The sequence below is a fragment of the Artibeus jamaicensis genome, unplaced genomic scaffold (genome assembly GCF_021234435.1).
Source record: "Artibeus jamaicensis isolate MK-2021 breed Jamaican fruit bat unplaced genomic scaffold, CSHL_Jam_final contig_3109, whole genome shotgun sequence".
NCBI lineage: Eukaryota > Metazoa > Chordata > Mammalia > Chiroptera > Phyllostomidae > Artibeus > Artibeus jamaicensis.
The window spans coordinates 2,292,566-2,318,125 of NW_026521716.1; the positions used below are offsets into that span (position 1 = coordinate 2,292,566).

The window sequence follows — 25,560 nt, forward strand, 5'->3', positions numbered from 1 at the left end:
CTGCGTCTGACCTTACTGGCTCAGCCAGCATTTCCTGCAAGGCCAGACCCTGAGCGGCCCAAACGCCCCACAGCCAGGCTGCCCTGGGCCTGGTCCCTCCACCACGGGGGGCAAACCGCCACAGGGCTGTGCGTCACACCCGCCCCCACGTGCCGGTTGTGCCCGCCCCAACTGGCTCGCCTAGTAAAAAAAGGTCCCTCCACAGTGGCTCCCTGGAGACCTCCAGGCTGGTGGGCAGAGGGACGCTGCCCAGGACGGCGTTTGCTCCTTGCCCCCACCCTCTCTGTGCCTGCAGCTGCGTGGGGAACCCCTCCCGGCCTCCCCCCCGCTCCAGAGTGACAGCAGGGGTCTCCGGCCCCTCCCTGTCGGCAGACCTGAGGGTGCCCACTGTGGGCCATCCTTGGCTGGGTGGCATGGGGCACACGGAGATGACCGCCTTGTGTCCTGTCCCAGGACAAGAGGAGGAGGCAGAGCTGTTGACCGTGTAGTTCGCACTGTGGGAAGAGGGGATCCCCGGGTACCAGGCCGGCTGATGTTACATGTGGGTTCGAATGCGGAGCCCCCACTACCCCAAGCACCCCTGAGAACTCCAAATGCAGCCAAAAGGGGGAAACGCTCTGCCCGTGCAAAGTGGACGCCTGTGCCTCAGTGTTGTCAGAGGGTCCCCTGGGAGCACCCCCACCGGGGCCACCCCAGCCCCCCCAGGCCCCGAGGGCTCCGGGCCGCTGGTTGCCGGCGTTGAGTCCGCGGTTTCAGAGATGATGGGGTGAAGTTACTCAGGCAGACGACTGTCCTGCCCAGTTCGTCATTTTTACACCTGTCGACTTTTCCGTTTATTTTCAAATCTCGAAAGCACAGGAGCGCGCTGTTTATCTCGGGGCGCCTGTCTCCCCCACTTGGCCATTCCTCGCTCCCCGGCCCCCGCCAGCCTGCTGGGTCAGGAACAGCCCCACGGGGCGCGTGGCCCCTGAGGGCCCCCTGCTTCGGCCCTAGGAGGCCGACCCACCAGGGCCGAGTACCCCGCAGAGCCCCGGACCCCGAAGAACCTGACCGGGTTCAGTGGAACCCTTCTAAGGCGCCCCACACCCGGACACCCGCCAACTTTAAGTATCGGTGATAAATAACCTTTCTCCTGGGGCCTGGGGCCATCACGATTAGTTTTTGTAATGACTAACGTTTTAGTAAAGTTATTACTAAAATGACTTATTTCCAGGATATAAAATGAGACGTAAAATAACTTATTTGCTTGAATCCTTCAAGCAGCCAGGCCCTGGCCCAGTAGCCCAGTGGGTTGGAGCGTCATCCGGATACGCCAAGGTTGCAGGTTCGATCCCCGGTCAGGGCAGGCACAAGCATCCACCCATCACTGCATCAGTGGGTGGAGCAGTGAGCTGCACACTCTCGCTCCGAAGTCAGTGACATTTCACAGGGGCCTTGTGCAGTGACGCTCTGTCACCAGCCCATCACAGACGGGGACCCTAAGGCTCAGGTAGCAAACCTGAGGGTTACCCACCAGTCCTCCACAGGGCTGGTCACGCCGTCCCCCCTGATGACACTGCGGGCACAGCCGGGTGCCCTGGAGGGACGCTGCCCACCCCCCTGCGGGGCTGTGCCTCCCACACGACCAACGGCCACTTTCCTGACACCTCTTGCTGGACCGTGGGTCAGTCACTTCTCTTCCTAAAAACTTCTGCTTCTTGTCTGCGTCCGTCTGGGAAACCAGGGGGAGGAGCCAGTTAGAAATGGGAGCAAAGTGACCGGGAGAGGGTGCCGGTGCCGGAGGAGCACCCCGCTCTGCGGGGAGCCATGAGCAGGCAGAGGGCCGCGGGGTGCCTGGCTCCATTGCACCAGGGCCCTGTCCGTCCCGTGTTCCTGGCCGTGGTCCGCGTCCTTGAGCTGAAGCCAGCAGACATCCCCTGGGGCCGGGCCTCGACCGCCCAGAGCCGGGCTCGGCTGGAAGCCCCTTTCCAGAGGTGAACCTCCAGGAATGGAAGGAAAGGGGCGGCCGCAGACTGAAAACTTGAGGTCGCCCGTGTGCCGTGGGTGGGACTCAGGCAGGGAGGGCCCTGGGGGTGCAGCACGGACGGCGAGGATCAGGAGCGAGAATCCGGGCATCCCGGGGTCCTCGGCGACTGGGACGTGCCCCCTGATGGGCCCCTGGGGTGGCGGGGCGCTCCGGTCTCTGACCTGGGGGTGGTTACAGACCTCTTCTCTAGAAAAGCTCAAGGAGCCGGGTGGCTGTGTGGTCTCCTGCGTGTACATTTTACTTTATAATAAACGAAGACTTGGGACCCCTGGAGCGGGAACCTGGACAGCCAAGGCCTGGGAAAGGAGCAGGCCCCCCAGTGCCCACCTCACCCTGGGCCAGGATGGGGCCACCTCGGAGCAGCTTCCGCGCCCACAGACGGCCTTGGCGGTTTTGCTGCGTCCAGCGCGGTTGCTTAAATCCAGGCGCCTGGTTTCACGTCAGCAAGTTTACCTGTGAGAGGAACTGGCCCCGGCTGCCACGCAGAGTCACAAAGCTGTGCCCACTTGGAGTACGTCGCCGGTCACCGTGACAGTAAGCCCCGGGAGCAGGACCCTGGGACCAACGTCTGTAACCCGGGCCACTGGACCTCGGGGGTGAGACAGGGCTCGGAGACGCCCCAGCCTCTTCTCGTCTCGTGATCGGGAGGCTGGGGAGAGAAGTACTTTCATCTTTATCCTCACCGATTTTGGGGGGAAAGAGAGACGCTGCCCTGGTGTCCTCGAGTCTCAGTCCTCACTGCTCGCTTCCGGTCTGTGCCCGACCAGGGGTCAGACCCGCCCCCTCGGCCCATCAGGACGGCGCTCTGACCCGCTGCCCACCGGCCAGGGCCGACGGTGGCTAATGCAGGGTCCCCAGGTGTTGGGACACCTGGGTGATGTGCCCATTTCCGGCATGGCCCTGGGGGCAGAGGGGTGGCCTCGGTGGCCCTCTCCAGGGGCTCGGCGAGCGACCCCTCTCCAAAGCGGGCGGAGTGGAACGGAGATCCCACCTCTCAGAGACCCGCAGGCAACCGCGGCCTCAGGGCTGCCGGCCCCGGGGCAGAGTTGCCTGGAGACCCCTCCCCAGGAGACAGGACTGGCACCTGCTGAGTTTTGGGCTGTTCTCTGAGAAGTGGCCGGTTTTCTCTGCTGATTTGTGCCTGGAGGTGCACTCAGCTGCACCCCACGCCCCCCCCACACCCCCACTCCCACTTTTCCCTGGGGACAGGGCAGGGGACTGGTCTGGAGGTGCCCACCCCGGGGCAGGGTGGTGGCTCCGCCCTCGCCCGGCCTCTGGCGCCTCCCTGGGCTGCGTGCGCGGCTCTCTCTGAGCCCCAAGGGGGGACCGGGGAGACAGCGGCTGGATTGCATCACGCGTGTTTACCTGGGAACCAAACACATTCTTTAAAAAGACCGTCTGGAGGAAGGGAAGCGGACCAAGCTCCTCCCGGTCGTCTCTCTCTGGGGCCTTGGGACGCGGGCTACTCAGCGCCGCCCATCCGGTGCGAGCGTGCCGGGCACCCCCTCCACAGCCCCGAGGACTCTCCCTGCCAGACCTGGCACGGTCGGGGCCAGCACCTGGCACCCAGGCACCCTCGGCCGTGCCCAGTGACCGGCTGGCCCTGTGCCCGAGCTGCCAGGCGCCTGGCCAGGGCAGTGACTGCCGGTGGACACGTCAGCAAGAGGTGGGTGGTTCTGAGGATCAAAGAGAAAGGGGGCAGCGGCCGCCCTCACCTCAGGGGGAGCATCGCCGGGTGCCGAGTGGGGGTCGTGGAGCTCGGCGACCCAGGGGCAGCCGGCCCTGGGCAGCACCCCCTTGTGGACGGGGCTGCCTCCTGGGAGGTCAGAGGGGGGAAAACTCAGGGCCTGGGTGAGGCCACCACATGTACCCCCCAAAGTGGGGGGAAATGCCTCCCTCTGTTTGACCTCGAATGGTCCCCAAGGCCTGCAGGGACGTCGAGCTTGGGGACCGGCCATGCAGGGGCCGGAGGGGCGGGTGGGAGACAGCCATGACGACGGTGGGGCCGGGATAACGAGGGGCCGCAGGCTTGTGTCTGCTGCTGCAGCCTCCCCTGCACCCCGTTGGGTCCCCTCCCGCAGCGCCCAGTAGGGCAGGACGCAGGAGGAGTCAGGGTCGGAGAGGGTGGCGGGCCGGCCTGCGCCTGTGGGAGCTGAGGGCGCGCCCGGGGCCCTGGCTCCACCCTTGGGGCCCCGGGCCTCTGGCAGGCAGCCCACCTGCGGGGCTTGGGGGGGGGGCGAGTACACCCTGGGTGGCAGGGACAGCCTGTCCTAGGCCCTGGGACGCAGGGCTGGGGGGCTTCACGTGTGCTCTGCAGTGACGGAGCGGGCCCAGGCCGGGACCCCAGGGTGTGGGGGTCCGGGGAAGCTGCAGCCCCCCAGGGTCAGGCCCCGGGGACCCCTGGCTCCCCTGTGCGCCCTTCCCTGCGAACCCGGGGTCCGAGTCACTCGGTCCTCTGGCTCCTCACTGCTGGAGCCTCGGGTCAGGCTGGCAACCACCTCGCCTGTCCCCAGAGGCACCTCCGCTGTCCTCAGCCTTCCCAACTGGGGGGACGGGACTGGCGGGTGAGGTCAGCTGCTGCTTTAAGGCTTCTGTGAAATTCTCTCTTTGAGGCTGCAGCAGGAAGTGTGAAGCGGGTCACACGTACACAAAAGCAGAGAGGACCGTGGGACCGAGGCCCCTAGACACCCTGCTGTCACCAAAGCCAGACCAACAGGGCTGCGTCTTTTCTCCTTGGACTCTGGTTTAAAATAGACCCCTGTGCTCACCTCCCCTCGTGTGTCCTCCTCTGTCATCGCCTTTGTAACTGCTGCCAGGAGGCATCCGGACGAGAGAGCCAAGGTTTCCCTCCAGGGGTGTGCAGGGTCCCTGGATGGCAGAAGGCAGTGGGGAAGGTTCTGGAAGGTCGCCACGCCCTGACATCGCTTGTGACATTGCAGAGCTCCTGGTGGGATAGAGCCCGCCCCCCCCAGAGACCACCTCCCGGGGACTCCAGGTGCTGTCCCCTCCCTGCTTGGTGCCCCTAGCTGTTCTCAGCCACTTGGGCCAGCCCGTGGGCAGAGTGCCAGTGAGAGAGGGCGCATCTGCGGTCAGCCCTGGGGGGCCCCTTAGCACCCAGCGTGTACCCACCCCGGGCCACTCGGACCCCCGGGGTCCTCATTAGCACCTGCTGTTTGCTGACTAGCTGCTGGGCACTGGGGGCCTCTCCCGGCTTCCCCGGCCACTTGTCCCTTGGAGGACGGTCTTGTCCTGCGGCCCCTGGGCCTCGGTGGGCAGGGAGCCCCTTTCGTGCCCCGAAGGGCACAGCGCCCCTCCCTCCTCACTGATCTCAGCCTCGTCACAGCTCTGGGGTTGTCACGGAGAGTCGGACAGGGTTGGGGTGGCCCCGCCTGGTTGGCACTCAGCCCCTCGGGCACCCGTGCCCTTTGCACGGCCACCGTCACGTTGCACCCACACTCACCTGCAAACGGGGACTTCTCTCCCCTAAACGACACCGCACTGAGCTCGTCCCCCCCGTGGGTCTGTCCACACACGTTCAGAGTCCACGGGGCTGTGTCCCTGGTAGGAAACTTCCAGAAATCAGGCTATCGGCTCAAGGATGCACACAGGATGTTTTGGGTGACGTCCTCAAACCGCCCTCCTCCCGGCTGAGTGGTGACAGGGTGCCCCCCAGGCTGACCCCAGGGCACAGGGCGCAGCCGGAAAGCGGGGCACCCCCCCCCCGACCTACAGGCCTCGGCTGTGGCTGCCCGGCCTGGGCAGCCCGGGGGCAGGTCCAGTTGTCCCGCCACAGACAGGGGCTGTGTCACCCCCCACACCAGGCCCTTTGGGGACACCGAGTGTAAGGTACATTCAACCCGAGCGTCCCCACCCCTGGGGCCTCTGCCGGGCTCACCTGGGCCCCTAAAGACCCTGTGCAGCCCGCGCCCCCAGGCTGGTGGCCGGTGGTGCCCTCGGGCCTGAGTGAAACGTGGCCAGTCACCTGTGCCCGTCGGCAGTGGCTCGGAAGCCACCTTCCCTGTGACGCTCCGTTCTTCCCTCTGGAGCTGGGCAAACCCACCCTCCTGGGTTTGCCTTCACCGGCTCTGCCCCAGTCAGAGGGGACAGCCTGGAGGGGTGGCATGTGGCCTTGGGACACAGGCCCCTCCCACCTGCCAGTGACCCCAGAGTCTGACTCCACGGGGGACCCAGGAGCCACCGGGAAGACCCCCTGAGCCCCACTTAGCCCAGGGCTGGGACACGCTGTCCCCTGAAACAGGGGAGAGGTTTTAAGACCCTCGAGGGTGGCCCCGGCCAGCCGGATGGAGTGTCATCCCGTAAACCGAATGGTCACAGGTTCGATTCCCAGTCGGGGCACAAGAGCTCATCGTTGCTTCTCCCTCCCATCAGCATCTCTCCCCCACTCCCCACCCGTCTCTCTGAAGTCAGTGCCATTCCCTCGGGTGGGGCTTTAAAGAGGCTGGGCCGGGGTGCCCAGCGGAAGTGCCTGCAGGCAGCTGGGTGTCCCGGGGAGTCCCCAGAGGCGGGCACAGACAAAGGGGCGTCAGGCTGTCAGGGCTGTGACCCAGGGCCAGCCTCCCGGCCGTCCCCAGGTCTCCCATTACTTCCACCTGTCACCGGCTGCTCACGAGGTGCCTGCCTGGGCTTCCCGCCGGAGCCTGTCCCTACCTGCTGTGACCAGCGTGTCAGGGGGTGTGGAGAACGAGCCCATTCTCTCCCCGGCGGCTCGGGGGGACCCTTCTCCCCAGCTCCGTGACACCACTAGACACCTCACAGGGGCTGCTGTCTGCCCCGTCTCTGTAAGACGGAGTCAGGTGTCAGAGGTCGTGGGTCAAGGCCACGGGGCTGGCCTCTGTGGTTACGATCAGTGAAGACATGAAGTCATGGAAACGTGACTTCCTTGTTAAGAAACAGCTCCTGTCACCTGAAGTCACCGCTGCTGGCACTTCTGCACGTGGCCTTCTAGACATTTGTCATGCGGAGCGGTGTCCGCTGTGTGGGACCTGGACTGCGGCCCGCACCTGTTTGCGCTTCTCTTTGCTGCGTCTGTTTCTCGTTTCTGTTTTGGTCTCTGGGGACCCTCGACGTGGCCCCCGCGTCTCCTGGGCAGGCTGATGTCACACTGACGCTTTCTCAGGAGGAAGCTGGGCATGTCCCGTGCAGTCTCTCTCGGGCCAGGCCGGGCGGCTGGAGTCCACTGAGCGCAGAGGCCCGGTGGCCGTGCCTGGGGACCTGCCGGCTCGGTCATCCCGCCCAGAAGTCACGCACCTTCCCGGACTCTGCCCGCCACAAAGTGCCGGGCCCGCCCTGCCCGACTGGCAGGGCCACTTTCTCTGCCAGACGCATGACTTCTGTGGGACCTGTCTCCCCCGTAACGCCCTGGGGAGGGCCAGGCGGGGGCTGTGGCTGTGGCCGCCTGCAGCCTGACACGGGAGGCGGCCGGCTGCCCCAGAGGGTCCCGGAAGGCAGGTGCCTGGGGGTGGGGTGGGAGGGTGGCCCGCCCACCCAGAGGGGTCCTGGGCTGTCAGGGGTCGGCCGGGGGCACAGGGGCTGAGGCAAGGAGGCCGTGAGCTTCCCGGTGTGGGGACCACGGCCCAGTAAACGTCTCCACATGGGCAGCCTCCGCAGATATGGGCAGCGCCCCCACTGAGGGGGTGGTATGGGGGCCCAGGACCTGCCCTGGCAAGCTGGGGGTCGGGGTGCCAGGTGTGAACCGGCTGCAGGCCCCGGGGGAGCCAGCTCTCTCTCCAGCCTCAGCTCCCACCTCTGCACGGTGAACAGAAGGCAGGAGACAGAGTATTTGAATGCCGGGGGTCTCTCCTGCTTCCCACATTTAGGGTCCTCCCTGCCCCTGGAATGGGGGGCAGGCAGGAGCGGGAGGAGGGGGCGCTGCCTGCCTGCCAACCCCGCTGCGGGCTCACTCCATGTCTGGGTGGGGAGGGTGCGCGCAGGGCAGTGTGTGGGCGGTTCGGAGGGGAAGCCGCTGCTGTTGTGTGAGAGCGGGACCCCCGGGGCACGGGGGACTTTTCAATTTACACAAGAGCCGCCCTCCACGTCAGGGGAGCCGGCAGCAACCCCCTGCCCTCTGTGCAACTCAGGCTCTGATGAAACCCGCTGCCCGAAGGCCTTGGGGGGCCCCCGCCCTGGTGCCACATAAGGCCTTCCACCCCCTGGAAGGCCCGCTGTGCGGGGATGGGGGGTGGGGCTGGACCCCTGTGCTGGGGAGGGTGGGTGTCTGGGGCCCAGTCCTCCCCAGTGCAGCCCCCAAATTGCTGGCCTGTGGGACCACCTCCCCGGGGGGAGGGCAAGCAAGCAGGTGCCCCAGTGGGACAGCGGATTAAGGAAGCATTTGGGTGGCATTTGCACCCCAGAAGGGTCCCCCGGGCATGCCAAAGGCTCCAGAACAGAGGCCAGCCCATGTCATGGGGGCTGAGCGTCTTTTCTACGAGAGGGCAAGGGGTCCCCCTGGGGCCTGAATCCCCCGCCCTGTTTCAGAGGTGAAGTGAGGCCCTGTGCTGGTCCCCAGGGACCCTGACACCCCTCTCCCCATCGCCCTGCACTCCTGCCGGCCGGAGTCTGCATCCAAACGGCAACTCTCCTTCCCCTGGGGATGCTGGGGATGGCAGCCAGGCCCGCGTGGGACGTGCCGGGTCAGCCCTGCGGTGGGGCCACACCCGGCCCAGCCGCCCGGCTGGGGCTGCCCAGGCATGGGAGTGGCGGGCTGCAGAGGAAGTGGCCAGTGGGTGGTACCGGGCCGGCTGACCATGGCGCTGAGCTTGCTGTTGGCCCAGTGTGGGTCAGGAGGCCAGGCGGGCGGGTGCGGGGGACCACATGACCTGGCTCAGTCAGCCAGAGAAGCTCAAGGTGTGGCCGTCACTGACCCCTTCGCAGGGTAAGCCCCTTCCCGCTCCTCTCCCGGGGGCTTAGCCCCTCAGCTGCTGTGTCTGGGAAATGACCCTCTGGGGAGGCCTGACCCCACCGCCCGGAGCCTGGCCTGCTGCCCATCTTGCTGTCCCTGCCGTCGGCCATCTCCTCGGAGCAGAGGGCACTGGGGGCTCGGAGCTGCGCCACCTGCAGGGGGCCCGGCCATGGCTCGAGCCACCGGACCTCATGCTGGTCTCTTCCCGCCTCGGGGCCATGGTTTCCACCTTCGTGAAAGGGGGCGATGAGCTCCACGCGCCCTCACCTGAGTGTCACAGGGTCGTGTCAGGTGGGGAAGAACTCCCGGAAGGGCCTTTGGCACCGAGGGTCGTCAGCGCCGGGGCCTGGACGAGCCCCAGCCAGGTCCCCAGTCTGCGGCCCCAGAAGCTGCTCCCACAGGGTCAGGTCGGGTCAGGTCGGTCCGCCCAGGTATGGCAGCCTGGCACGTCCCTGGGTCCCGTGCTGGTTCTGCTCCTGGGGACAGGGGTGGCCTCCGAGGGGCAGTGGTCACTGGCCTTAGGGCCTGAGCAAGTGTCTGGAAGATAACAGACACCCCCATGTCCAAGCGCTCGGGGCAGTATCAACATGGTGACCGCTGTCCTGCCCTGGGACCCACCCGCCTCTCCAAGGAGTGTGCAGATGGGCCACCAAGCGGGCGAGCTCACGCCGCCTCCCCCAGAGGCCCCCTGTGGCCTCAGAGCCGTTCCCCCCGAGTCATCAAATCCGCCTGCCCAGGCAGCCGAGTGCGTGAGGGCGTGTGGGCAGCAGTGGCCGGAGCCCGTGCGCCTGCCTCTGCCCCCACCGGGCTGTGTGCTGGCGGCCGGAACCACACCGCTGCTGCCTTCGAAGTCCGAGTTCCCCTTCCCTGCCGCGCAGGGCGCCCGCCCGTCACACTGCCCCCCTGTGGGCCCTGGAGAAGGGCTCCCACTTTCTTCCCTCAGCCCCGCCCCAGAGCAAGCCCCCACTCACAGAGAGGGACCCAGAGACAGGTGTGGCCGGCTGAGGCCCGCCAGCCACCCAACGCAGGGCTGGCTGCTTCCGCCCAGCCCCGTGTGGTCCCCCCGACCTCCAAGAGACAGTGACGATGATGATGACGGGAGGGAAGTGGTGGTCGTTGTCCCCCCACCCTGCCCCGCAGGTGGGATGGGACTCCTCCTGAAAATCAGCCCCTCCCGCAGAGACTGAGGCGGCTTCCATCCCCAGATGCTGCGTCCGACTGTGCAGCCCAGACCTAAGGCAGGGTGACCTTTCTTTACAAGGGTCCCCTTATTCTGGCCTAAAGGTGGGCGTTCGGGTGGCAGGAGGGGCCTCGGGGGACGGGCAGCAGCGTGTCCCCTGGAATGCGGCCGGCCTGGGCTTCCTTCCTGCTCTCCGGGCCTTGTTCTTGCCCAGGCGGCCTTGGCGCTGGATCGGAGAGCCTGTCACCTTCCCAAACAAGCACCCGAACTCAGGGGCCAGGCCTGACGGACACCCCCTGCTCCGAGCCAGCACCACCTGGACCCACAACCCACTGAGGGTGGGGTACTGCCTTCCTCGGCGGCACCGGGCGCCTGGTGTGGGGGTGTCGGGTGGCCACGCAGGAACCTCACCAGGGCGGTGTGGGAAGTCAGCCCCCAGCCCGGCCCTGGCCACCTCTCTGACGACCCTCCCCGACCCTCAGACAAGGAGGAAGGAAGCCCGGGGCCTTGGGAGACGCAGGGGACAGACAGTCAGACAGACAGACAGGCAGACGCGGCCCCCTTCCCCAGGACCTGTGTTCCAAGGGGGAAGCGCTGACAGAATCAGTGAGTGTGAAAGCCCCGGGGAACTCACCCTGTGTGAGACTAGGGGCGGCAACCCCCTGGGAGGTGACATTTAAGTCAGTGTGGAATCGTGGAGTTCGAGAAGGACCCAGCCACTGCAGAAGTGGGCAAGGGCGTGGGGGGGCAGGGAGTGTCTGAGCACAGGCCCGGGGGGGGGGGTTGGCAGAGATGGCGAGAGAGCCGGGTAGGTGCCAGGTGGGAGGAAGGCACGGGGGTGGAGGGGGGCGGAGATCCCACAAAAACGGAGGGACACGGAGGCCGGCCTGAGCTCCGAAGCAGTGGGGAGCCACCGGGCGAGGTGGCCTGGGTTTACCTTGGCAGTGACCAGAAAGTTACCCCATGAGGTAACCTGCCCCCAACAGCAGCCAGGGGTGGGCGTCTCAGGAGAGCTGGGCGGAGCCTGAAGTCACCGAGCAAGAGGTGCTGCCCTCCGATGGCCGGCAGGGGCCCTGGTCTGGGGGTGACGGGGCACAGAGGGGACGTTCGCCACATACACTGGGCTGCATTCGAACCCGTGGGGGTCAGTTCGGTCATTCCAGTGTCGCTCCTGCTGTCTGCTGGGCGAGTAGGAAGGGAGGGGGAGTGAAGAGGCAAAGCAGGCTGCGGGGGGGCGGCTAGACGGAGTCCCGGGGGGGCCTTGGTAGATGGTGGACGGACTGAACGTAGGCAGCTGGTGGGGCGGCGGGTGTTGGGGGGATGGGTGGGGGATGGGCGAGCGGGTAGTGGGCAGGGGCGCGCCCCGCCCAGGAAGGCCCAGGGCCCCGGAGAAAGTGCAGCCATTGTCCTGGGCTGGGCCCGCCAGGGGGGGTGGGGGGTGGTGGCTGGTGGCAGCCCTGGGCCCAAGGAGAGCCGGTCAGTCCGCCCTCCTACAGCACGTGCTTGGGAGTGGACGGGTGGCAGGACAGGGGCCGGGCCGGCCCCCTGACACCTACAGGCTGCGACCTCAGGGCAGGGCCTTCTCTCCACAGCCATTGTGTCCTCTGCACAGCGGGCTGAGGTTGGAGGGCGTGGCACCGTTGACTGTCTGCTGGGGTGGGGGCGGGGTGGGGCTGTCATGGGGCTGTTAGGGGGCACGGGGGGGGGGGCAGGGGCTGGGGTCGTGGGACTGCCCTTTCCTGGGTGGGACCCTGAGCCTCGGGCAAGGTGGGAGGGCTGGTGGGAGGGCTCTGATGTCGGGTCACCCTTGCTGTGGTACAGGAGGGCTGGAGGGGGTGGGGGGTTACAGGGCAGGGCTGGGAGGCTGCAGGAAGCCAGTGCAGCGGTGGGCGCCTCTGTGGGCGCAGCGGCTCAGAGCCCACCTGTGTCCCTCCACGTTCAGGCACCTGAGGGAGCAGGGCCACCAGGCTGAAGGAGGGCGCGGGCGGGGCCGGTCTCCTGGGTGGTCCACGAGGGCCAGCCTCCTCCGCCCGCCCCCCCCCCGCCCCGCCTGGGTCGCCAGGCTCACCTGCCGGTGTCCCCTCTCTCTGGGCTGCCTCCCTGTGTGTGTTGACGGCTGTCTGCCCATCGTGGAGTTCCGCTGTCGCCAGAGAAGGAAAGTCTGGTGGTCCAGTTTGGGCCAGTGGCCGCCTCAGGGCACTGGGCTGGGGCCGGGGTCCTACAGAACCGGGCTGGGGCTGGGGCGGGAGGGGGCACTCCCTTGTGACAGGCTGTGCTGGCTCTTGGCTGTCACTGCACCCCCCACTGTCCCTGGCAGGTCCACACTCAGATGTGTGGCCCCCGGGCGGCCGCCCCTGCTGAGCTGCAGGTCCCCGTCTGAGACATAGCGGTGGGGGCCTGGGCGTGAGACGGGGTGGCCCCTGCCGCTCAGCCTGGCTTGCCGGGCTGGGGGGAGGTGGCCCCGGCCTGGCCCCAGTGCTGCCCCCGATCTCGTAGCGAGGGGGCCCACACTCTTCTCCCTTCCTCGCAGAAGCCCCCCAGCGCCCGCACCATGAAGGAGGAGGCCTTCCTGCGCCGCCGGCTGTCCCTGTGCCCGCCGTCCTCCACCCCTCGGAAGGCCGAGCCCCGGAGACGTGCCCGGGACCTGCTCCTCGGGGGAGAGAGCGAGCTGTACCCTCTCAGCCCAGGTCAGTGCCCGGCCGGCCTGTCCTCCCGGCTCTGCAGCCCCACTGTGTGACCTCAGCAGGCCCTCCCCGCTTCTGTGCCTTCTGGGTCCGTGAGGGCCCCTGCCTTGTTCACCCTGCCAACCGGGCGCCGGCGGCTGAGCGCTGTAACCCAGGGCCAGGTGAAGCCCAGGCGGCCTTGGGGGTCCAGCCGGAGCCCCCAGTCCAGGCTCTGGGGTCAGCCAGCCCCCTCGGGGAGGGCCTGCTGCAGCGGCCCCACACTCAGGCTGCCGGGACGGGCAGCCTGAGTCCCCACCCGCTCTCCCGGCCAGGGGACCTCTTTGGCCTCAGTTTCCTCATCTGTAAAATGGAGGTGACATCGGGGCCTGCTCCTAGCCTCAAACAAGCCCCAGGCTCTGGGAGGGGATGGTCAGACCAAGGTGTTTTCTTGAAGCCTGTGGTCGAAGTGCCGAGCACACAGGACACGGGCTCACCCCACCGCCACCTCACCTCATTCTCCGAAGCCCCACCCAGCAGAGTGGGGCGGTGCTGTGGGCCCCAGAGCCCAGCCCTTCCTTCTCGGTGCCCCCGTGGGGTGGGGTGGGGTGGGAGGAGGGGCTGCCCCTGCCCCCAGAGACCTCCTTCCAGCCTGCCCACGGCTCCCTGTCGCTCTCCCCCAGGGAGGAGGGAGGGAACAGCTCCTTCCCAGCCACAGTAGCCGTCTGGCCTCTGGGGAGACTTGGAGTGTCAGGCCCTCGGGCTCTCAGCACTCAGGGGGCTTCTGGGCCCGGCCCAGTCTCATCAGGCACATGGGGACACCGAGGCTGCGGGTGGGGGGGCCTCGTGGACATACACGGCAGGTGGGGGTACTGGGCGCCGGGGGAAGTGAATCCCACATTTATTCTCTGTCACCAGCCCTCACAGGAGGGGTGGGGAGAGGACGGGTCCCCAGACTTGTGGGGAGCTGGCACCCCTGTCTCTCAGGTGCTCGGGGCCCCCTAGCCCTCCCCACCCAGCGGGCAGCCCACGGGGAAGCCGCAGGCAGGAAAGGGCCCCTTGCAGGCGGAGAGGGCCCTTGTTATGTCAGGCGAGGGCTTCGGGTCAGCGGTGTGGGAGGCAGTGCTGTTCTGGGGCCCTTCCCGCCAGGTGAGCCTGGGGCCTGCAGGACAGAGGCGCTTCCTCGGGCGCCTGTACTGGCCGCTCGGCTCCCTGGTCCCAGCCCCTCAGCCCCTTCCCAGGGGCCCGGGCGGCTCTCAGGGTGCAGGTCCTCACGGCCCACGGGGATGGCTCCACCCCCAGGGTTCCCACCTCCGCCTCTCAGCCCAGCAGCGGGGACCTCCTCCCGCCCATAAACCTTTGCTCTGGGAACCCGCTTTGTGACGAAGAGGGCGGGGGAAGGGCAGCTGACAAGCCGGTTCCCGCCCTCCCTCCGTCCCCAGGAGGGATACGACACCTGCAGGGACCCTGTCCTCCACCTCCCTCCCGGGTCCGGCTCTCAGGGCAGCGGGGTTGAGGAAGGGGATTCGGGGTGTGGGAGGGGGCTGGGCACAGCCCCGGGGGGCCCTGCACCTGCATGTGCCCCCAGCCTGGACCCTGCGTTCGTCCCCTTTACACACCCACGACGGGCGTGCGGCACAGCCCCCGAGGCGGCTCCGCTCCTCCCTGCAGGCTGCAGAGGCTGGGCCAGAGCTGCTCTGGGTCCCTCCCGGCACAGACACCCCTCCCAGCTTAACGGTGACACGGTGACACACTAGCTGGTGTTGATTAGATCTCTGGCAGTGCCCTACAGCTGCCACCGCCTCCACCGGCTTCCTGCCCCACCCAGGCCACCCGCCACACCAGGGCAGCCAGCCCGGCGGCCGGTGCCCGCTGTGCGCCTCACCGCAGAGCTCTCTTGCAGGCAAGGACATGGAGCCGAACGGCCCGTCGCCACCACAGGACGAAGGACCCCCCACCCCTGGCTCCACCACCAAGTTGCCACTGGTAAGAAACTGGCCACCGGAGAATTCCAGACCCGAGAGCCCGCCTAGGGGACCACGGGAAGTGGCAGGAGGAAGGGGCTTCAGAGGCACCAGCGAGCCCGTCATTCCAGCCCATCGCTCGGGGTCTGCTCAGAGTCCCGGGCTTGGAACCCAGGGACGGCTGCTGCCCCGTGGGCTGGCAGGGTGTGGGCTGCGGGGTGGCACTCGGGGACAGAAAATCAGGGTACAAGGAGCCCCTTTGTCTGTCGTAGTGAAACCCTGGGCGACACGAGCCTGTCCTCCCTCCACCCTCGCCAGGTCCGCCCGTGCAGGGGACGGGGGTTCTGGAGAAGTGTGTGTGCACACTCACACACGCATACGTTCCTACACTCACACATGCGTTCACACTCACACATCCGCCCACAACCACACTCAAGTACATACACTCACACACAATCACACCAAATACATTCACACACATTTACACTCATATTCACACATGCATCCATACACAATCACACTCAAGTACATACACTCACATATATTTACACACACACTCAGCCCCGCCCTCTAAGCAAACCTTCACTGCAGGGAGGGTGAGGAGGCCCAGGTGCCCCGCCGTGGGTCCCAGCCCACACTCCCCTCCCCCAGGGGCTAGGCCGGGGAGCTGGCCCTCACCCCCTGGCAGAGCGGGGTGGCTCTGGGCTCTGGCCGGGGGCGGGGGGCAGCACAGAGGCCAGGCTGTCCCCCCACCCCAGCCACCTGTGACCTCCGGCCAGCCTGGCTGCTGGGCGGCTCATGTCCAGGAGCGAACAGGGGCCCGTGGAGGTTCTGATGGGCTGCCCCTGTGTCCCCCCTCAGGGGAGCAGCCGCCAGACCTCCAGGGGGCGCTCCACCACCCAGCCTGCGTGTCCCACCCCCGGCCCAGGGCAGTTGGCTGCAGGGCCGGCAGTGGGAGCGCCCGCACCTGTGTGTGTGTCTGTGTGTCACTGCGTGTCGTGTGTGCATGTGTGTGTGCGTACATGTGTGTGTTGTGGAATTTTTAATACTTTTCTGGGAGATTTCAACTGCAGAAAATAGGACGTGAAACTTCCCACCTGGCCCGTGTCTCTGCACCGTGCAGCACGGTCGTCACCCCGTCGTCTCCAGAACGCCCCGTCTTCCCCACTGACAGCCCACCCCCACTGCACACTCGCTGCCTGCCCGGCCCCACCCCCGCCGCCCACTCTCTGTGTCTGACCCTGACCCCCTGGGCCCCCTGAGGGTGGGTCATGCAGCGTCTGTCCTTCTGCGCATCTGGCTCAGCCGCTCAGCACGGCGTCCTCGAGGCCCAGCCACGCTGCAGCCGGGGCCAGAATGCCTTCCCCTTTAAGGTCGAGCCACCGTCCACTGTGGGGGTGGGCCCCGTGTCCATCATCCATCGAGGGACGCTGGAGCTCCTTGTGTTTTAAGATACAAGTTTATTGCATCAAACCCCCCGCAGCGTGGTTAGGACCTTCTACAGGGTCGTAAAACGGACTGAGACGCGCTCAGCTTGCTCCACGTTGTGGACGCCATTCTCTCGGCCAGCAGGCGCTTCTGTGTGTCTTGTCTGCGCAGGGCCCACGTGGCTGGGGCGCTGGGCGTGGAGTCCCGGGCACCACCACGTCCCCACTGCCACGAGCTCACGCCCTGGCGGGCAGGACAGGCACCTGCAACGTGGCCGAGGCTCTGTCCACCCCCGGGTCGCTTGGGGCTGCTCGGTGGGGGGGGACGAAAACTCCCCCGTAGGAGTCTGTGTGTGCGTGTATGTGCGTGTGTGTATATGTTTTGACGGCGTGAAACAAGGACTTTAAGCCATGTTAAGTGTACAGTTCAGTGGCACGTGTTGCATCCACAGTGCAAGGCAACCACTGCCTCTGACTCGTTCCAGAACGTTCTCCACACAGAAACCCGCTCCCACCAGCAGTCACTCCCCACTCTCCGCCGCCCCCGATTCCCAGCCCCACACCCTGCTGGCTCGGACAGGCGTGGCACTCCGTGTCGGCCTCTGTCACAGAGCACGGGGTTTTGAGACCCACACGTGTCGTGGCGTGTCAGCACCTGGTCCCCTGCCAGGGCTGAGGAACACTGCCCCACGTGGGTGCACCCTTCATCCCACGCGTGGTGGTGTGTCCGTTCCTCACCAGTGGGTGTGCATTGAAGCCACTTCCACGTCTTGGCTATTGGGGACCACGCTGCCGGGAATGAGCGTGCACACGCCTTTGTTAGCCCACCGACTCCCTGCTTTTTAGGGTCCCTGCTTTCGGCTCCTTGGACGTGCTGGTGCAGGGGACAGCGGCTCTGAGCCCTCTGGGGTCCCAGGCCCTGCACCCACGCCCCTCCTCCCCGCACCGGGCTCTCTTGCAGGCAGACTGCAGGCCCTGCAACGGGTCCGACAAGGACTGTGTGTCCCCGATGGCCAAGGTCACCAAGAAGGAAACTCTCAAGGTGGGCAGGGGCCTGGGGAGGGGCCCCGGTGTTCTTTGTGGGGTGAATGGGCACCTGGGCCAGTGAGGCCACCCCCCCAGCTCACCAAGGGACAGGGGACAGACGGTGTCCCAGCCGCCTCCGTGCCCTCCCGTTCCTCTCCACTCCCTGCCCCACTGGACCCCGGAGGCCCCACGACGGAGGTCCCGGCGGCCACAGCAATGGGAGGAGCCTGTGCGGTGGCCGGGACCTTCCCTGTTGACACACCCGCTGGGCGCCGCACAGGTGCAGAAGGAAAACTACCGGCAGGAGAAGAAGCGCGCCACGAAGCAGCTGCTCAGTGCCCTGACGGACCCCCGTGTGGTCATCATGGCCGACAGCCTGAAGGTAGGCGCCGCGGGCACGCATGTCGTCCGGTGTCCGCCCGGCTCCCTCGGGAGGCCCCCGCGGGGGCCGCGCAGAGTCGCCAGCCGCCCAGAGGACCGGTTAGCAGATCTGCTACTGCAAATCCGGGCCCCCGCACTGGGGCTGCCCCAACAAACGACCGCGAGCCGGCATTTCAAACCAGAGGAGTTCGTTCTCTCCCAGGCGAGACTTAGCTCCAAATCTGGAACTAAGGTGCCAGTGGGGCCACAGGGGAGACCCTGCCTGCCTCTCCCCGTTCCTGGGGTCCTGGGGTCCTGGGGTCCTGGGGTCCTGGGGTCCTGGGGTCCTGGGGTCCTGGGGTCTGGGCTTGGCCGCTCCCTCCACCCTGTTTCCGTCTGCACGGGCCGGTCCCCCGCCTCTGGGTCTAGTCCCTTCCAGGGCTGGCGTCGCAAGCCCGTGTTCAGTCCTCACGGAGGCAGCAGGTGGTTCCCTCAGCCCCCACCCAGCCTCGGCGTCCCCCTCCATACACCGGGGGTCGGGGGGCCATGAACAGCCAACCAGACAAGTGTGAGAGGAGCTGGTCATCTGCAGGGCCCTGGCCACCCCTTCTGTGTGATTCTGCGGATCTGGGGGTAGAGAATGATGTGCAAAAGTGAGTGTGTGTTTAGACGGGGAGAGGAAATGACAGACGCCAAAGTTCACAAAATGACGATGACGACCGTCACAGCTCGTTGCTGTGGGAGGGCCTTGAACCTGAGCTGCGTGGACTGCAGTGATCCGGTCCTGGCTGCAGTGTCTCCCCTGGATTCAGTCTAATTCATGAGCCTCTTTGAAAAACGGAAAGAGACCGCGCCCGCGGCCCGGAGCCGCACCCCCCTCGGCCCCCGAGGCGTCGGCCCCCCAGGCACCGACGCCCCTGCCCCTCCCCCAGGTCCGAGGGACCCTGAAGAGCTGGACCAGGCTGTGGTGCGTGCTGAAGCCGGGCGTGCTGCTGATCTACAAGACGCCCAAGGTGGGCCAGTGGGTGGGCACCGTCCTGCTGCACTGCTGCGAGCTCATCGAGCGGCCCTCCAAGAAGGACGGCTTCTGCTTCAAGCTCTTCCACCCGCTCGACCAGTCCGTCTGGGCCGTGAAGGTACCGCCCGGGGAGGCCCGTGGGCAGCCGTGCGGGAGACAGGCGCTGCCCGGCGGTCGGGAGGCTTGTCGGTGGGCGTGAGAGAGGGCTGTCTGAGCCACACCGGCCCGCCAGCCGGCTCCGGTCCCTGGCCCTCCGCGTGGAGCACAGGGTGCAGCTCAGGGCCCAGGGGCACCGAGGGGGCAGCGACCCACCTGTCCGGAGGCGGAGGAGTGGGGCCCCGTGGGCAGCTGGCTGATTCAAGCTGCGACCTCAGCCCTCCTCCCCGGGGCTGCCGGGCCCAGGGCCTGCTGCAGCCAGGTCGCCAGATCAAATCCGGAAGGCCCAGTGAAAGCTGGGCGTCAGACAGACACCAAACAGATGATTTAGTACAAGTGTATCCCAAACATTGCATGGAATATACTTCAGCTTTTTAAAAAGGTTCTATTATTTTTCTGAGATGCTAATTTAATTGGGCACCTGAATTTGCTCGTCCCAACTCTGGCCACCCTGGATCGGGGGGAGGCCCCAGAAATGCCTGTGCATGTCCCAGTGGCCCCGAGTGGCTGTGTTTGCGCCTGTCCCCGGGTGTCCTTGGGGGTGACGTTGGGCCTCTTGCCCCTCCAGGGCCCCAAAGGAGAGAGCGTGGGCTCCATCACACAGCCCCTCCCCAGCAGCTACCTGATCTTCAGGGCCGCCTCTGAGTCCGATGGTGAGTCCCCACCTGCTCTGCGCGTATTCGTAGTGACACCCCCCCATCCCCCGCCGCCCGAGCAGTGCCCCTGTCCAGGAAGCAGCCCAGCAGGCCTGCCACTCACTAGCACCGACCTCTCTGGGCCTCGGTCTCCCCGTGGGCAGAACGTGAATAATAGTACCCGTCCCCCAGTCATTGTGAGGGTTTGCTAACTTCAGGTGAAGCAGCCAGGTAACAGTTACCGGGCCCCAACCATGTGCCAGGCAACCACTGGGTCAACAGAGTCCACTGTGCTCATCCCCCTTTGACCCAGGAGGCAGGGGAAATCCCAGCAAGAGACTGAGGGAGTGGGGATAGGAATCCTGGTTTCCTCCTTCCCAGCGCATTGCACGTTGTTGGAGCGCCCTCCAGTGGCTGCTCCTTGTAAGGCGGCTGCTGCTCGCCACCCACAACCCCGACCCAGCCCTAAGGCCTGGCACCTCCTTGGGAAATGGGGTGAAGGGCTCCCACCCCACTAGCAGCCCAGGGTGGGCTGGGCCCTGCGCGCAGGGCAGCCTGGCCTGACCACTGGGCTGCAGCCCTCCGGTGGGAGCCTAGGGCCAGCGACAGACCTGCTGGTGGCACGGCGCCCCCTGGTGGTCGGACGCTGCATCCATGCCCCCAAGTGAGAAGTCCACCCTCCTTTCCCAGCCCCCACTCAGCACCAGGCGCCACGTGTGCCCGGGGATGGACAGGGAAGCCATGCCCTCCGGACCCCGAAGTCCGGTGGGGGGCGGGGCGGGACCAGGGCACAAATAGGGAGCGGGCACACAAGGGGGTTGGGACCGCTGGTTCCTGGGCTTCCACGGGTCAGGGTCCCTGAAGGGCGGGGGCATAGGGGGAGCTTCCTGGGAGGGAGACAAGGGTGCTCTTTGGTGACAAGGGTGAGTCCCCCAGGTTAGAGGTGCGGAGGGTAGGGCTTCGGGGAATGGGACAGGGATGCCCTCTAGGGCAGGGGACAGGCGTCCAGGTCCCTGGGGAGCCTGGGCGCCCCCAGGCAGTGATGGAGTGGGGGCGGGACACTCTGGGACAGGGTGGTTGTCCAGGTGGATGGGACTGGGCTCCCGGTGGGGTGCGGGGCGGGCGGAAGCTGAGCAGTGGGGACACCCCTGCCCGTGTGTGGCTCACACAGCGTCCCCCGCCCAGGCCGCTGCTGGCTGGACGCCCTGGAGCTGGCCCTGCGCTGCTCCAGCCTCCTGCGCCTCAGCACATGCAAGCAGGGCGGCGACCGGGGGGAGCCTGGGTCCTCGCCAGATGCCTCGCCCTCCTCGCTCTGTGGGCTGCCGCCCTCGGCCGCCATGCAGGACCTGTTCCCGTGAGTGGGGTGCAGCGGGCGGCGTGGGCCCCTCCCCGGAGTCCCGGCTGCTGCTGGGGACCCCAGCTCTCACTAGCACTAACACGCAGGTGTCCGTGTATGGGGAGGGGGTCTAACGCCACAGCGGTGTGCCCCTGGGCACCCCAACCTCCTTCACTGCACAGGGGACCCAAGAGCCCCAGCTTCTCCGCCTATAAACTAGGCTGATAGTGTAAATGCCAGTTACACAGAGGACTGGGCCCAGTGTGGGGTGCCTGGGGGGGCGCTGGCCAGAGGTGGGGGTGCTGGGTCTCACCTGTGACTGGGGACCCTCGGACGCCTTCCAGACTGAATGGGTCCGCCCTGGAGAACGACGCTTTCTCGGACAAGTCGGAGAGGGAGGCTGTGGAGGGGTCAGACAGCGAGACCCAAGAGGAGCACAGTGGGAAGATCAACGGGAGCGGGAGCGACCAGTCGGAGGCCCCCGGGTGCCCAGCGTCACGAGGGACCGCTTACGTGGAGGAGGTCCAGGAGGAGTTGTGGGAGGTGAGACCCCGCGCAGCCTGTGACCTGTGCCACCCTCTCCTCGTCCCCACCCGCAGAAGCAGCCTGGCCACACCTGGGGTCCCCCAGGGCCAGTTTACAGGGCCCCTGCAGGCCCCCCAGGAACAGGACAGGGGGAGCCGGCCCTGCTGTGAGGGCTCGGGCTGAGGGTGTGGGGGAGGCCCCGGGGGTGTGGGATGGGGACCTGCAGGGTCCAGGTGAGGGCCTTGGGGGCCCGGGCAGAAGCTGGGGCCACAGGGGAGCGGCTGTTGAGCCCAGGCACTGAGGTCCGGGGACCCGTAGCCATGAGAAGGGAGAAGTGGGGCTTCAAGACACATCTGGAGGTGGCGGCGGGTCCCCAGCAGACTTGACACCAGTGCTCTGGGAAAAGAGCGAAGGGGGGAGCTTCAGGGGGAGACGCCAGTCTGGACATTTGGGCATGGAGCCCGGGCGCCCCAGTCTTCAGAGGCGGAGCAGAGGCTCCACGAGGGGCCCAGGGAGGTGGAAGGGAACTGGGGTGCGGGGTGCGGGGGCCACAGGGGGAGCTACTCGGAGAGGTGGAGCAGGAGAGAGAGGGCGACCGCCCAGGTGGTGGTGAGGTCACCAGGGCACCGTGGGTGGGGTGGAGAGGGTGGGGCTGACGGGGGTGGGGTGCGGGGTTCCCAGCTGGGGCTGCTGCCTCGTGAGCCCCGAAGGTGGCCTGGACATTCAGGCCAGGGACCCAAAGCCTCCGGGTGTCAGGAGTGGCCCTTGGTCCAGGGCCTCCCTGTTCCCTAGGCTCCGGGGATGCTGTGGAGCACCCCCTGCCTCAGCCACAACTGAGCATGAGCAGAGAGGCTAAGCGACTTGTCTAAGGCAGCCCAGCAGGGTGGTGACTGTTGTGTGGCTGCCCGGGGTGTAGCTGCCATCAGTGGCCCTGAGTCAGACCCCCTACACAAGTCACTTGTGTCCTCTGTAAAGCAGGATGACCGAGGGGCATGTCTCAGGGGGTCTGGGAAGAAGGAAGGGGCTGGCCCAACAGCCTGGGGCCCTGGGGCCTCAGGAGGCGCTGCCAGGGGCATCTGCACCCCAGGCCAGATGTTGGAGCCCCAGAGGCCCCCGGCAGTGCTGGCGGGAAGGCTGTGGGGGCCCAGGAGGCGGCAGGGGCTTGGTGGCGGCCCAGGAACTGCGGCCGACTGTGGCTTCCTGTCTGGCGGGCAGCCCTCGTAGGAGGCCCTGCCGCAGTGGCCCTTCCCAAGGTCCGCGTGGCCTCTCGAGGCCCTGCTGGGTGGGCGGCGGGGGGAGGCAGCGTCTCAGGAAACACAGGAGGTTCCGGGGCGGCCCCCGCCTCCAGTCATGGGGCCCTGGACAACCGAGGGCTCTTCCTAAAGAAAGCGAAAGCCGGAAGCTTCTTGGCACCCATGTCACCCAGCAGTCCTGAAGGTCAAGTGGGCTGGAGGGCGCCTGTCCTGTGCGGGTGACACTTCCCACCACAGGCGCAGAGGTGTGCCAAGTCCCCAGCCGGGTTTCAGTAGCCAGGGTGAGGAGGCTCAACCCTGGACTCCTAGAGTGGGGGGTAGGCCCAGGTGGGCAAGGAAGGGAGTTGGGCCGGCCAGGTGGGGACTGTACTGGAAACGGCAGGGGTCAGGCGGGGCCAGGGAGGGGTCAGGGGTGAGGCACAGCCTCCCCACCTCCCATCCTGGCCCCCCCAGCCAGAGGCCCTGCCGGCGCCCCGCCCCGATGCCCAGCCCCACGGGCAGCTCTGTGCTGGGGGCCTGACCGCCGCCCCTCTGCCGGCAGGGCGGCGAGGCGTCCCAGGTGGAGACAGTGTCGGAGGAAAACAAGAGCCTGATGTGGGTGCTGCTGAAGCAGCTGCGGCCGGGCATGGACCTGTCCCGCGTGGCGCTGCCCACCTTTGTCCTGGAGCCCCGCTCCTTCTTGGACAAGCTCTCGGACCACTACTGCCACGCCGACCTGCTCTCCAGGTGAGCCAGGGCGCTCCGTGTGTGCCCAGGGAGCGCCCCCCCCGGCTCTGCCCACTGTCCCCAGGTTCCTGGAGGGTCCCCCCAGCCAAGGCTGAGCTCAGTTCACTGTCCCTGCTGACTCAGCCTCCGAGGGGACCCAATCTCCCAGAGCAGCCCCGGGAGGGCTGGTGCAGGGGGAGAGTGGGGGAGCGAGGCTGGGGCCTCCCTGAGCACCCTCTGCACCCCAAGCACTCTGCCCCATGCTGGCACCCTGAGCTGGACCACAGGCTGGGAGGGGCCCACGCAGAGGGAGCTGGGCAGGGGCGGGAGCATCGGAGGCAGGGAGGAGGGTGGCCCAGGACCCCAGCCTGGAGTGAGGGAGCTTCCCGTGCACCTGTGCGTCTGTGCGTCTGTGCACCCATGCAGGGCCTCGCTGGAGGAGGACGCCTACAGCCGCATGAAGCTGGTGCTGCAGTGGTACCTGTCCGGCTTCTACAAGAAGCCCAAGGTGAGGCGTGGTGGCCGCAGCCCTGAGAGAGCCCCCTGGCCCCCGCTCCGTGTCCCTGGGCCGTCCCCTACCCCGCAGGGCCTCGAAGGGTCCTGCTCACCCCCACACGGCCCCAGGCACCCAGGTGAGGTACGGGCACTGACTTGTTTCACAGCGCCCCCCACCCCCGCCTGGTGGGGCCCCCAAGGGTGCTCCTCGCCTTTAGGGAATCAGCTGCCACAGGTGGGGCAGCAAAGGGGCTTCCAGCCCTGGAGCCCCGTTTGAGAGCGCCGAGTCCAGGCTCCGGCGGGCGCCGGGCTGCTCCTGCAGTGAGGGGGAGGGGGGCGCCTGCGTCCCTGCCCGGGCACAGCCCCACCACAGAGCCCTGGGCTGCCCTGGGACACAGCTTGAAGCCACAACTTTGGCTCCACGATGCGCTGTGCGGATGGGGAAACTGAGGCTTGGGGAGGGCAAGGGACAGCCCCAGAGTGACAAAGCAGATTGGGGGTGGAACCAGGTCTCCCAGCTGTGCTGGGGGCCCCTCAGAGATGGGCCCCAGGGACCCTGGCAGCACCAGGCGTGGGCACGCTTAGCAGCCCGGGGCACATGAGCTGTCGGAGCAGAGCGGGCACTCGGGGGGACTTCCCGGAGGAGGAGGCTGCACCTGTAAGGCTATCTGGGACAGGACAGTGGGGTGACGTGGGGCTGGTTCAGAGGTGGATGTGGGAAGCCTGGCATAGGAGGGACTGATGGGAGGCGTTCTGCAGGCCACCGTCACGGGGCGAGGCAGAGAGCTGGAGGTGACAGGGGGGGAGGTGTGAAGGGTGCGGCCCGGCTACGCCCCATGGCATCAGGGCCGCTGAGCTGGACCACATGGAGACCCAGGGGAGGGCTCTCCAGCCTGGGGAAGGCTCCCCCCACCGTGGGGGCGAACGTTGGCTGTTTGGGGAGCAGAGAGGTGGCCGGCAAAGGCTGGGGGCAGGGCCGGGGGAGTAGGAGCCCCTGGTTCTGCCAAGAGTCCTGGGAGAGGGTGACCTGGTGAGGGTCTCGGGTCCCCTTGGAAACCGAGAAGCGGACAGGACACCTTGTAGGCTGTCTCCCCACAACACAGACCGGGGCCAAGCGTGGCGTCCCCAGAGCAGGAGGGGTGCTGCACCCCGACACTGCCGGCAAACCAGGCGGCCCCCGTGGAGACCCGCACCCCAGGGTCGCCCCTGGGTCCAGCCGCTCCCAGCGTGACGGAGCCCCTCCAGTCCCCACTCGGGCTCTTTGTCGCCACCTGCAGGGGATCAAGAAGCCCTACAACCCGATCCTGGGGGAGACCTTCCGCTGCTGCTGGCTCCACCCCCAGACCCACAGCCTCACCTTCTACCTGGCGGAGCAGGCAAGGGCTGTGGGCGATGCTGGGCGGGGGTGGGCAGTGGCCGGGACTCTGACCCCGGAGCACGATTCCTGGTGGGCCCACCTCTGTCTGCTGGGGTGCTCCAAGACTGGTTTCCACCAGCCACACCCTTCTGAGAGGCGCAGACTGGACTGAGCGGGCCGTGCCCCCAGGGCACTCAGGGCTGATGCGGACCCCAGTCTGCTCCGGGCCCCAGGACTCAACCCCACTTCCCTGGGAAGCGCAGCCCTGAATGCAGGAGGGGTCGGGGATGTGGGGTGGAAGGGGGTAAGGAAGCTGGGCTCTCGCCGCTGGGGCCGTTCTGGGAGCCACCGCTGTGCCCACAGGTGTCACACCACCCGCCCGTGTCTGCCTTCCACGTCAGCAACCGGAAAGACGGCTTCTGCATCAGCGGCAGCATCACGGCCAGGTCCCGGTTCTACGGTGAGGGGCTCCCCTGGGCTCCGCCCCAGGCCTGGGGAGTCGCAGGGAGGACTGGGCT

At 67.1% G+C, this 25,560-nt stretch overlaps 1 protein-coding gene across 5 annotated transcripts in view; it reads left to right on the forward strand.

Moving 5' to 3' along the window:
• The window catches only part of OSBPL5 (oxysterol binding protein like 5), a 52,776-nt gene that overhangs the window by 18,372 nt on the left and 8,844 nt on the right, over positions 1–25,560 (forward strand). For 3 of the 5 annotated variants that reach the window (XM_037135347.2, XM_037135348.2, XM_053662924.1), the window contains exons 2-13: positions 12,656–12,812; positions 14,689–14,771; positions 17,138–17,218; positions 17,483–17,584; positions 18,495–18,698; positions 19,305–19,389; positions 20,557–20,725; positions 21,052–21,250; positions 23,027–23,211; positions 23,617–23,698; positions 24,963–25,061; positions 25,406–25,502. In XM_037135347.2, the coding sequence (XP_036991242.2) occupies positions 12,656–12,812; positions 14,689–14,771; positions 17,138–17,218; positions 17,483–17,584; positions 18,495–18,698; positions 19,305–19,389; positions 20,557–20,725; positions 21,052–21,250; positions 23,027–23,211; positions 23,617–23,698; positions 24,963–25,061; positions 25,406–25,502 (1,543 nt within the window). Of the gene's footprint in view, positions 1–3,624; positions 3,693–8,898; positions 8,919–12,655; positions 12,813–14,688; positions 14,772–17,137; positions 17,219–17,482; positions 17,585–18,494; positions 18,699–19,304; positions 19,390–20,556; positions 20,726–21,051; positions 21,251–23,026; positions 23,212–23,616; positions 23,699–24,962; positions 25,062–25,405; positions 25,503–25,560 lie in introns of those variants that run through there. The other 2 variants (XM_053662926.1, XM_053662925.1) reach the window with 2 other exon arrangements.